The sequence below is a fragment of the Sorghum bicolor genome, chromosome 10, assembly GCF_000003195.3.
Source record: "Sorghum bicolor cultivar BTx623 chromosome 10, Sorghum_bicolor_NCBIv3, whole genome shotgun sequence".
Lineage (NCBI taxonomy): Eukaryota > Viridiplantae > Streptophyta > Magnoliopsida > Poales > Poaceae > Sorghum > Sorghum bicolor.
In genome coordinates this window covers 57,330,457-57,343,399 of record NC_012879.2, presented here as the reverse complement: position 1 = coordinate 57,343,399, position 12,943 = coordinate 57,330,457, and the positions used below count along the sequence as shown (strand labels likewise).

The 12,943-nt window shown below is 40.7% G+C and overlaps 1 protein-coding gene across 1 annotated transcript; it reads right to left on the bottom strand.

Annotated features, from left to right (window-relative positions):
- On the bottom strand, nt 6,344–7,136 carry LOC8083289 (60S ribosomal protein L27-3). The gene has a single exon (XM_002437405.2). The coding sequence runs from the start codon at nt 7,051–7,053 to the stop codon at nt 6,640–6,642; it is 414 nt and encodes a 137-aa protein (XP_002437450.1). The 5' UTR covers nt 7,054–7,136; the 3' UTR covers nt 6,344–6,639.

The following is a 12,943-nucleotide window of genomic DNA, read 5'->3' as shown; positions in this document are numbered from 1 at the left end:
AGCATCACCACCAGTCCAAAAGCTATTCTCCAAAAACAAATGTCCATACTACTAGAAATCAGCAATAACATCATTTGTGATTGCCCCCTGCAAATGACATGGTTCAGAGAAACAATTGAGATAATGTATTGATGGCCATGTATAGTTTTAAAAAATGATGTTTGAGTTTCAAATATTACTGTCAGTATCTGAGAGAAGCTGTTGATGGCCATGAATGGTGCAGACATTTCTTCCACGGGCAAAGAAGTAGTAGGATCAATATTTTGCACTGGGGCTGTTGCTGCTTCCTGTACTACTACTTTTTTTCCCTTTTTCTTACCTCCCTTCTTTGCAGTTTCTTGTTCCTTCAAGTAAAAGAATTTAAACAGAGCATGATCCCTTGAACGCACAGTAAAAAAGCATCAACCATATTTTGGTTTATCACATACCTTTGAACCATCTTCTTTTTTATTACCTCCCTTCTTTGGAACTCTGCGCATCTTTTCAAACCAAGCTCTTTTGCGCTTTGAGGTTTTAGTTTCGACGTCCTTTTTCTTTAGGCTTGCTGTACTCAACAAATCAATTGGGGGCAAATCATTTGTGGGAACATTGATTGGATTCACTGCAATAGGATTACTAGTGATTTCTTCTTCAACTTGCTTGCTAACCATGTCAAGTGCCTCGTGGACTAATTGGACGCACCGTGGATGACTCGCAGCTCGTTGTGCCAAATTGAGGAATTTGCGAGTCATATCTTTGTAGCAATTGTTAGCATCTAATTTTGGATCCTCTGCTATGTTTTTGTCCTGGTTGTCTTGTACTATCCCACTGCGTGCCTCTCGAGTCCATCGGTTCAATATATATTGCTCTGGGATTGACTTGATATCATCAAATCAAGAACTTTTAGAGCATGAGCACACAATATTCCAATTCTATTGAACTGCCCACAACTGCATGTGCTTGTTTGGTCTGCGGGATCACCAGTAACTTTGTACTCCTTCTCAAGGGTAAAATTTTCATCAAAACTCCCAATTGCTACAAGATATTCATTTGTCTCTTCCAATGGTGTGGTGAATGCTGCCATAGACCTCTCATACTCACATTGGAAAGCTTCAAAAATAATTGGTGTGTACAACTTGCTAGCTTGGACTAACATAGGTGTCCTCATTTGAATTCTTGGTAATTTTTTCCTTGATTCAAATTCAGCATGCAATTCATTATTTCTTTTATCTTCCACAACCCTTTCAAAATGCTTAAGGAATCGAATGATATCAAAATCTGATTTGAAATGTCGCTTCAACTCACTATTAAAACTCTCACTCAATTGAGTACTCCTCATTCCTAATGTGTACACATTAGTCATATAACAAGCAGCCCATTGTTCTCTAAACTTATATATACTATCCAACCAAGTTTGCTTGTTGGCCTTTGTCCTCAGAGTGTTAAATGCTTCTTGAAATGTTTCTTCATCTTCGTACTCATACATGCATGCACTAAAATCTGCGAGAATACTTGGTTCTTTTGGTTCTTCCTTGTCTTTTTTCTTTCTTTTTGGAGGAGTATCTGATTCTTCATCGTCACGTTCAGCGAGATGCCTAACAGCGTTCTGCATAATATGAAAAACACATAGACCATGCCAAGATTCTAAAAAGACCTCCTTAACAGCCTTTCCCATTGCTGCATCTTGGTCAGTATAGATTGTTTTTGGTTGCTTGCCATTATGTGCGTTTAGGAAGGTCTCAAATAGCCATTTGAAGGACTCAAATGTCTCATCATACATGAGAACGACACCAAAAACCACAGTCTGCCTAAAATGATTGAACCCAAGAAATACTCCAAAAGGCCTACTCTCCTTGTTTGTTCCAAAAGTAGTATCAAAGCTGACAACATCACCAAAATATGCATAGTCAGTGAGCATTTTAGCATCAACCCAAAAAATGTTAGCTATTTGTTCTTCTCGGTCCATTTGCAATGCATATTGGAATGATGGGTTCTCGGCAATTTTTTCTTGAAAATAACTAAGCATGCTTCCAGCTTGACCATATGCCATCTCACGTTGGCGCTTGGCCCTTAAATAGTTCTTGTGGTCTCGAAGAGTGTAGCTGAGATTATGTGAGCCACCAACTTGGATGGAAGCCAACTCATGTGCAGCTTTGGGCCCAATTCCTGCGTTGTCAGCCGTCTCAATTTCAAAACCCTGTAGCTCTGAGATTTTTCTCTGGGACGCCAACAAATGTGAAGCTTGTGGCAACTGAAGGATATGATTGTGTTCCAAAATCACATCGGTCACTTTATAATTTCCCTTCTCTCGGTCCAGTACAAGACTCATGAGAACTCCACAATCGGTTCTAGTTTCTGCTCTTGGAGACTTTATTATACGATTTCTTTTATCTTCCACTCTATGACCCTGATTTGCACAAACAAATCTGCAGGATGTAATCTTTCCATCTGACTTTCTTTTGTTTGTGTACCTTTTTCTAACCTCAAAGCCTTTTTTTCCCTCCATAACTAACCCAAAACATCCAGGCCTCATTTGTGTTATTGAATTCCATGCCAACTTGAGGTAACGCATCAGGAATGAAACACTCTCTACAAATAAAAATTAATGATTATAGAAGATACTATATTTGATGCTAAGTACAAATCTTAAGAACTATAGGATCTCATGGATAAAAAGGAATAGTCATGGTGTAACACACCTTTTCTCTTCCATCTTTAATATTCAAATTTAGTTTTGATGCAGATTTTCCATCTCAATGATGCAGATCTTCCATTGAATCAAACCCTAAATAATAGAATGAATCACTAGGGAGGACAAAAGGAACCAAATCAGAGTAAAATGGAATCTGGAATCTGAGCACCTGGGTACCTAAGCACATGCGTGAGGAAGACGATGGCCGGCCGACACTTGAGCACGCAGGACGGGATGACGAGACAATCTCTTTGTGCCTTCCCCTGGCAGCTCCCGCCAAAACATGAGCAAGTGTTGTAACCTGGCGCCAAAAAAGCCTGGAGCCGCGCCAAATAAACACCTCTGTATCGAAAGGAAAAAAAGACACAACCAGGCCGTCTCTTCGTGGGCCGAGGACCATGCAGTAGGTCGTCTCCTTGCAGCCGTCGGGATGGGAGTGGACGGACCGATTCCAGCGACTGCAGCCAGCCGTCGCTGGCACTGAAGTCAGCTGATCCGATTCCGCAGTTGGGGGGTGGGGGGGGGGGCTGGAGCCCCGCTAGCCACACTGCTGGCTTCCTCCCTGATAGCAACTCACATGGTAGGAAAAAAAAGGCACAAAATAAGATTTGGCTTACTAAAGTCAATATAGCTGATGGGCCACACATTTATTGGCTGTTGCTGGCTGGCCCATTATTCATTTTTGTTTTTTCAATATTTTTTATGATTGCAGCCAGTACAATTTTCAGCCCATAAAATTCGACCTGTATAATTTACACATAATTTACATATCCTGTGGCATTTTAACAATGATCAAAACTAAAAATACAAAAATATTATCTTATTTTATTAAGACTTATATTCCTATACAAAACACCTGCATCAATCTTCCATATCTTCCAGCACAAGGATCAGCACAATGAAGTTTCCTGGATTTTCCTAAAATTAGACCCAAAAAATACCAAAGTCACACAAGTCATACAATAAAGAAAGCACTGACTTAGTTTCCAGCAGCTTAAATTCAAGGTAGATGTAGGCATTAGCCGCACAATCACTTAGCGCATAAAAGAACCAATTCAATAAATAGATTCCTGAAGCAATAAGCAGGAGCTAGCTACCATAATCTTATATGCAGTCCTGACAAAATATTTTCTTCAATCCGAACAGAGTTTCATGCTATCGACCAATAGTCTGAGCCTAGGGTTTGCTGGTTTATTTTCAGAAAAGGAAATCATACAATCGACCAACAGGCTAAAGCCAGGGACTGTAGCAGCCCCCTCTTATGTGGCCCTTCCCTTCTTAAAAAGTACCCTTGGTATTGTTATTGGAAGCCTACAAGGCAAGAACCACAGCTTGCTAACAGTGATTCCCCTTTTGTTCCACTATTTTTTTATTTTAGTTCCCAAAATTTCGGAGCCTCTTGCTAACAATGATTCCTCTTTTCAAGGCAAGAACCATAGCTTGCTAAGAGCATCTCCAAAGGCTTTGGCAAATTGACTTGACATTTGTTGTTATTTGCAAACTCCCATAACAAAATACAAAGGATAAAAATAAATCATCTCCAAAGGAATTGGCATTTGGACTTGGCAAATGATAAAAATAGAAGGTCTCCAGACGCGCGCGCTCTCCTCGCGCGTGACTTTGCTCGCGCGATTGGGTTTGCAAAGCCATCCACAACTTGGCATTTTTACCAAGTTTGCTCCCTCATTTGTCAAGTTGCCCAAATTGCAAACTCCAAATGCAAAACCGTTGGATACCTCTTTTGGAGCTTTTTGGCAAATTACTCAAATGCAAACCTCAAATGCAAAACCCTTACTCTAACAATGATTCCTCTTGCTAAGGCCTTGTTTAGTTCCAAAATTTTTTGCAAAATAGAAATAATAGCACTTTTGTTTGTATTTGACAAATATTGTCTAATCATGAACTAACTAGTCTCAAAATATGCGTCTCGTCAATTTCGTACAAACTGTGCAATTAGTTTTTATTTTCGTCTATATTTAATACTCCATGCATGCGTCTAAAGATTTAATGTGATGGGAAATCTAAAAAATTTTACAAATTTTTTTAGAACTAAACAAGGCCTAACAATTATATATCATGTGATTTATCGAGTCCTAATGTATAGCAGTTGAGAATAGAGGCAGCAGGAAACTTGAAGGTGCTATCTCACGTCTCTGCGGTGCTCTCTCACACGTCTCTGCTGATCAAGACAGCGCTGCTGCGGCTGCTGCTTGTGAAGCTGCTGATCAAGACGGTTCTGCGGCTGCTGCTGTGTTTGTGAGAGCAAGATACTGTACCATGGCTGCCAAAACCGCACTTCAATCAGCCACAGCATATTACCATTGCGCTTGCTATTTTTTCAATGTTACTATGCTACAAAATCATGCTATTTCTTTCCTATGCTGTTTCATGTCTGTATCAGAGTAACAGCATACAGATCTCGCATAGCAGCAAAAGAGTGGTTTATCCTGCTTTTAAGATTTCAATAGCCGAACAAGATGAAACTATCTGTTGACATTTCTGATGAGCAAAAAAGAAAAGGCGATCTTCACAAAATCAATGATCTGCTGGGCAGATGACTGAACTGTAGCACCTAAGCTGCTGGTAAATACAGTTTCCATCCAAAACATTTGATGTGCAAGTGTTACACTATTAAGTGCAATGATAAATTTACTAACACAGGCAGATAAAACACTACAGCAGTAACAGCAGCAAAAGAACAAATATAGTTCATCCATCCTAAAATATAAAGTGTCAGCATTCAAAATGACAAATTATAAGAAATTCCAGGTGATTCAGTTAACATTAACACATCACCAACCCAAATATGGAACTCCAATAATTTCAGGGGGTTGCATGCATTTGCTTTACTACCCAGTTTATTTTCTAATTCCTAGTATACCAGGAGTAAATAAAGGATAACCAGACGCAACAAGCATGATCAACAAACAAACACAAAACTAAAACTACCAGCTCATCAATAAGCCAAGGGACCAAGAATGAAGCCTCCAATACACTAATGTTTCAATTCAAACTTATCAAAATTTCAGTAATGTTACTCATCAATATTTGGTAAGGAATGGCTACCCAAACAGGATAACCAGACGCAACAAGCATGATCAACAAACAAACACAAAACTAAAACTACCAGCTCATCAATAAGCCAAGGGACCAAGAATGAAGCCTGCAATACACTAATGTTTCAATTCAAACTTATCAAAATTTCAGTAATGTTACTCATCAATATTTGGTAAGGAATGGCTACCCAAACAGGGAGTCAAATGTGTCAAGTACCACCAAAATTTTTTCTTTTAACAGAGTCAAATATTTATTAAAGAGAATGGCATACATGACCCAAATGTAGCAAAATCCTTGAAATGAATGCCTACTTCAGTGGGCAAATCCAAGCAAGCTGTTACTACATCAAAGTAAAAAAAAAAAGAATTTCACTGGAAGTCTAATAACATTTATCAGCAATATATTACTTTCTTAGGCTGCTATGACAGTTCAAACATTAGAAGTTGAACAACTAACTAATCAACAGGACAAATAAGACTAAACAATATTCGTTGACATCTATTTGATGAACCAATGAATACTGAAGAAATAAATTGAACATTCAACAATTCATCGGCCACTAGCTCAATTCGCCTAATATTGAAGTAAGATAATAATTAATCATTGACTCAAGTATAAACAAAGGACCATACTTGATAAACAGTTGTGTAACGGTAACAAGATGCAGCTCTGGCACCGACAAGACCAAATATTTTAAGAACACGCAAGCCGTGATTTCAAACAAAATTAAAACCAGATCTATCCATGACAACATTTAACACATCAATAGCACATCTTAGTAAAATTATCTCTGAGAGCCCCGGGTCTAAACACGAAGTCTTCATGGTAATACGAAAACAGAGATAAGCTTAGAGAGTGTCCAATACAAGAAATCGGCAACTAAAGCAGGCACTATTGGGGACGCCAAGCATCTAGAAGCGGAGCTTGGTAAAGAACCACCTGTTCTTGCCTGTCTTGAACCTCTCCTCGAGGCGAGCCTTGGCGGTCTTGCAGGCGGCGACCTTCTTGTCGCGGGTGGAGAGCGCGTCGGGCCCGCCGGTGGCGACGTCCTTGAAGTCGACGTCGAGGGTGTAGCGGGTGGGCATGAGGTGGGTGAAGTTGACGAGCTTGATGAAGCACTTGACGCGCGACTTCTTGGCCGTCTTCTTGGCGGAGTCCTTGCGGATCACCTTCTTGGGGTACTTGGCGAGCCCGGCGACGAGGCAGTGGCCGTAGGGGCGGTCGCGGGTGCCCTCCTCGAACACGCGCACGATCACCGCCTTCCTGCCGGCGAACCGGCCCTGGAGTAGGATCACGGCCTTGCCGGGCTTGAGGAACTTCACCATCTTCGCGTGCTGCTGCTGCTCCTGCGCCGCCGCCGCCGCCGCCGCCGGGAAGGGTAGGTTTGAGAGGTGGATCAAATGGGAGAACGCGGGATGGGGAAGGTTATAAAGGCGCTAGGGTTTCAGGAGGGTGGGTTTCGGCTGTTGGATCCAGGATCGGACGGTGCTGCCGTCCTCGGGCTTCAGGGGTCGCGAGATGGGTCGGATTTGGGTCCGTCCGATCCGAGGCTCAGTCGTCAATGTGCCAGGGCCCAACCTGAGCTCTACTGTAGCTTTTTCGTAGAGAACTGCCCCAGTGCAAAGTCCAGCCCAGCATTCCTTCATGTGCCCCAGCCCAACCCCGGCCTTACACAATCTTGTCTTGTATACTATGCTTCCACATCAATCTCCAAATTTATAATTTTTTAAACCCATTTGATAATTTGATACCATTGATTTATTATTTTTGTTCTGTAAAGAGGGATATAAATCAAAGAAAAATAATATTGGCTGGATATTTTTGGTTCATCAGATTATATGTAGAAAACTAACAGCGGCTAATCAAAATTTTGTAAAATAAATATGTGACGTCATGATATGTTTTTTGGACAAAAGGGACCGGATGACATCTAATATTGCTAAGCACCTCCACCTAATGACCTTCCACATTCAAAAACGAGTGTTGGAGCCATAAGGCATCACAATGCAGACTCTATCATAGAGTCTAAAGTTATTTATTACCTCGAACAATGTGGATTTATAGTCTAAATAAGACTTGGAGTCTTATTTTTTTCTATCTCTTTCTTCAATAAATATGCTGCCACTTAAGCAAAATACCATAAATAATATGTAATTAATTGTCTTGGACTCTGTGATAGAGTTTTGCATTGTGAGTGCCCTTGGTGCTCAGGATACGGGGGTAAAATCCATGCTCAGGATACCAACCAATACGATTCTACAAGTGACGCTCTATCTAGACATTTTTTTCCCGAGGTGCAAACAAAACAAGCCCTATACACACTTCAAAACACACTTTTTAAAACAGATGTGTTCCATTTCTTTGCACCTGAAGTTTGCATTATGTACACTTGAAACCATCGGGCATGTACACACAACCCACCATCAATTCATCCTTCAATGGATAGTGGTTTAGAATGGGAGGTTGAATTACAGTGTCATTCTTCTTTCTGCATTGTTATTTATTTCTTTACTCTCTAATAAAAAAAGAAAGGAAGAGCATTGCCTCATCTATATTGGCAGGTATTTTAAAGCATGAGCAACCAATTGACGACCTTTTGCTCCCTATTTATGAGTCCTTCAGACTCACCATCTGATCAAAACCCTAGCCTCCATTCTCATGGATAGCTACTACTGTGAGAGCGGAGGTGAGAGAGCAGAACACAAGAACAACACAACTTGAGAGAAGAGAGGAAGAAGGAGAAGCAAATCTGTCTAGATTTGGTGGGCTCTGAACCGGTCATCTTTAAGTTAGTGATTGGAGGCTCAAACTTAGTTGAATTGGCACCAAACTTGGTGAGCTCATTCCTCAATTAGAGTACTTTGATCCGTTAGGTTGGTTTAATAATTGGTTGAGTATAGCACCAGATTTGAGAGGGGTTTTGTCAGTTCGGGTCATTCAAGTTTTGGAATAGAGCAGTTTTGGTAGATGATTTGTTTGGGTGGTCAAACTATGTCCGATTGAGCTGAAATTTGGTAAGCGGTTAGAGGACTCATGGATCTACTTGTCTACCAAAATTCTTGCACGATGGAGCTGTAATTTGTGAGATATGAACTGATTATCGAGGGAGAAAGAATCTACAACTTCTCTATTTTGGCTGCTGTTATTTCTCTTATTAGATGGTTGTGGTTGTGGTTGATGTCAAGTTGTAACTGGATGAATGTGTTGCTGCCAGTGTAATCCTCTAAATGCTCTAGAGAAGACTCCTTGTACCCATTATTGATTATAGTGGAAGCTTGGAGTGGACCGTTTGGTCCTGTGGTTTTTACTCCTCACCTCAAGGAGCTTTTTCACGTAAATCGATATGTCTATTGTGCATCTGATTGTTTATTTTTGCTACTAATTTGATGGTAGATGTTCTCCTCATAATTTGTCACAAGATGATGAATTAATTATGCATTGTTTTCGCCCTTTTATCCAACATTGGCATGGTAGGTATCCGGATATGCAAAGCTGCACAGACATTACATCAACCAGACCTGGTCTATCCATCACCAGGTACCCTCTCAAATGTAGGCCACTATTCTTTGATAGAATCCCCTGCCATGAAGAAGATTAGACAGCACCACTGCCGACCGAGCACAGGCGAGGTATCCATCACCACGTTGTTGGTCGCTATATGTTGACACTGCTATCTCACATAGTCACGTTGATGTCAGCGATAGAGTAATAGACTCTCTGCTCATGATCAGCATCACTAGCAACCTGGCAGCAAATTCGCTTTTCTTGAACAATAAGTACAGGTAGTAGGCAAGCCTCTTGGTCCAGAAACGCATCCATGGTGATCTTTTTTTTCTCTAAAAGGCAGGACAAATGCACTTCATCACGATAGAATGTTTATAACGAAATACCAAAGCACACATGCTTGACCAAGCAAATGTGTCATGGGCACGTTGGTTACTAATTGCAACCACATGAAGTCCTTTCGCCATGATACACTGCATCTGGAGCCCTTGCATCTGTTCACCAGCTTCATCATAAGACACACCTTGGAGCATCCGTACAAGGGCTCCAAACTCGCCTACATTAAGTAGAACACAAAAAGGATTACTTCATCCCAACATCGTAGCCTATAGCTCCCGTGTCACCGCCGCTCTTGTGCCACCACTGCATCATCCACCCACAACGGATCATCTGTACTCGAAGTTGAGGGAAGAAATTGTGGCGAAGGATGCATGAGAGATTGTTGTGGTGGGAGGGAAGGAGTTGGTGTGAGTAGCTGAATATTTGGCGCTGTTGCCAATCTCTGCCGATAGACTACACAAGATCTGAACAATCTGTCGTTGTCTCAGAACAAGGTGTACAATGGGAGAATAATGGTCATCAATATATATGAATTGGAAACATAAGTTGTAGTCGTCGTCTCGAGACAACGAGTTGCCTCTTTCACTTTATTTATTGCGTACATTGCAATTTACGGGGTGTATATAAAATTGATGCTACATAGATGGTCGCTCGGTTGCATGTGCCCTCAGTGTATTGATGTGCATGCATGTACATGGTATACATTTTACTTTATAGTAGAGAAAGCTAACATAACTACATTATGAAAACAAAAGAAGCCCTAGAGTTGTAGGGAAGTCATCATTTTGTTTATCAATCTATATTCTCGACTATACATTATGAGTAATTGAAGTGCCCCAAATTTATATGCTTTGAGATTTGTCTCTATGAGTAATTGAAGTGTCTCAAATTTATATGCTTTGAGATAGTCTATACTGGTTATATATTATGAGTAATTGAACTATCCTAAATTTATATGCTTTGAGATATGTCTCTATGATACTTGATGCTGATAATAATACTCCCCTTCATTCTGATAATAATACTCCACATCATGTTGATAAATGCTAACGCGGACCATGCTCATCATACGTTCATAGCTATGTCCTACCCTATATCAATATTTTTGTTCTACATGTTATGAAAATTGATTCTTGCCACCAACCTTTGCTCTAATAGCCTTATATATGTAGCCTTGAATAGTTGGTGTGCATGCATGAAGTGTTCTTTCTTACTCTCCCTCCAACTCTGGCTCTATCTCTTCTCTTCCCCAATTCAGCTTCATGATTCTAGGAGTCTTTGGAGGATGCGAGAGCTACAAAAGAAGTGTGGAATAGAAGTTGGGCAGTTCTCATCAGCCAACTGCCTTCTTATGCCCATCATGTTCACCAGCAAACTACTTCTTGCTTGATCCATCAATCACCAAAGTTTGGAGGGGGAAATAGCTTATATACTATTGCCAAGATCAATATTAAGCATGGCGGGTATTGGGACGACATGCAAAGGTGCAGCAGGAATGATGCCAGGGAAACTAAATACAAAAGGTTATATAATTTTTGTGTTAGCTATCCCTATCCCAGTCTGTTGCTATCGAACTCTCATTCTTTGTTCCTAACAATCGGTACTTGAAGAACCTTTTCACCTACAACCCTCTACTTGTTCAATCAAATTTATCAAAGAGATCGATCTAGCTCCACCTAAATGGACCTAGAAAAATCCTTACCTCAAACTTCACAGAGTTCATGAGGCTTGCAAGGAAGACCAGCTGAAGACGGAGAATGACTGCATCTGAGAGGAGGAACATGTCAAGGAGGAGATGGATGGTGTTGTGGCAGTGGCTGATTGCTGGAAGCATAATTAAGTGTTGGAGGCGCTGTAATAGGCAGTGGAGGTGTGGCAACATGTGGAAGGATGAGTTGAGGAACTCTGTGAAATAGTTGAAGATCTTCGACTGCAAGTCGACATGATCAAACAGCATGCCGCGCTACAGGATGTGATGACTACTACTCCAAGAATGCCCAAGGCAGAAGATGCGGACTAGAACAAATCAATCCTCAGCACACCACCACCAGAGTTGTGCATCGGGCCGAGTGGGTGGTCACCGTTTTGCTCTAGATCACTAGGGACTAGCTGATGGGTCATTCACGGCTCATGAATATAGTGCGAACCTCAGTCAAACTTTGTTTGATTCGGCCAAAACCTCGTTGATGCCTTTTGGTTCAAATGATAGAAATTTTGTACTACTAGTCACTCCAGCATGTCCTCTTTCACAAATCATCCGATGAAATTGTACTTTCTGGTGCTCGAGGGGGGCCATCCACAGTTTTGGGAAAATTGATGTGAAGATTATTGTTGGGGTTTGCTAGGTTTAGTGTCAATACTGGGTAACATAAAGCCCGAGTGGCAGTCCCTGTGTTTTTGCTTGGCTAGGCAAGTTTGAGGAAGACGTGTTTTTCTCCATATAATCTGGGAAACATCCAAATCTCTCTTTACAGACCACCAAATCAAATCAATGAGTTAAATGGTTTTACAAATTTAGAAATACATACCCTATTGGGATTACATATTAACACACATGGAGAAATTGATATATTTAACTCCACATGTGTATCTCTTTCATCTAGTATGCAACATATAAATATATAATGTGGTTAAGCATTTTATTTGCTAGGTACTTAGCTATAACTGGAAGCCCAACTTGGCACTGGTCTAGTGTTGCATATAGAAAGGTAGATACATAGGTTGGAGGATGACGTTGAGGAGATTCCCTTATTGTTCAATAATCATCTGTATGAGTTTTCTTGATAATAGTGGCTTAGAATGAGAGATCACAGGAAATTGAAAGACGAGTAGGTGGAGCCGTGGAGACCGGAGCATAGTTTTTTTTAGATAATGGATAGTTTATATTCGGCTTCATCTATCCGCAGGTAGAATCAGACCAATTATTACAAAGTTTCGCCCAAGGGCAAACACACAGACTGCAAGCAAAGGTTTATAGCCAACCAAACAGGTAACCGAAACAAAATAAGGTTTAGACTAAACATGACCAATATGTCTTGTTGATAACCATCTATTGGAACTGACTAGAGCGCAGCTAGCCATGAAGTTCATAAACATGTATGTTCTACTAGTAGGGTCATTTACTAATGATGGATATAGTATTAGCAATATTTTATAGGAGTCAACTAGCCCCTTGAAACCACCAGCCTAGCTCCACACCCTTATCAATGTGGAGACCCTCAGGCCTCAGCCATGAATTGTTCTTGCGGACCAATTCTAGCAGAGATGTTCTATCACAACACCATAATGATATGTCCAACTAGAATTTTCTACTTTTCCTAGTAAGGTGGGATTCTCTTAGTGTGTTTTAGTATTCAAAATTTAGTATAAACT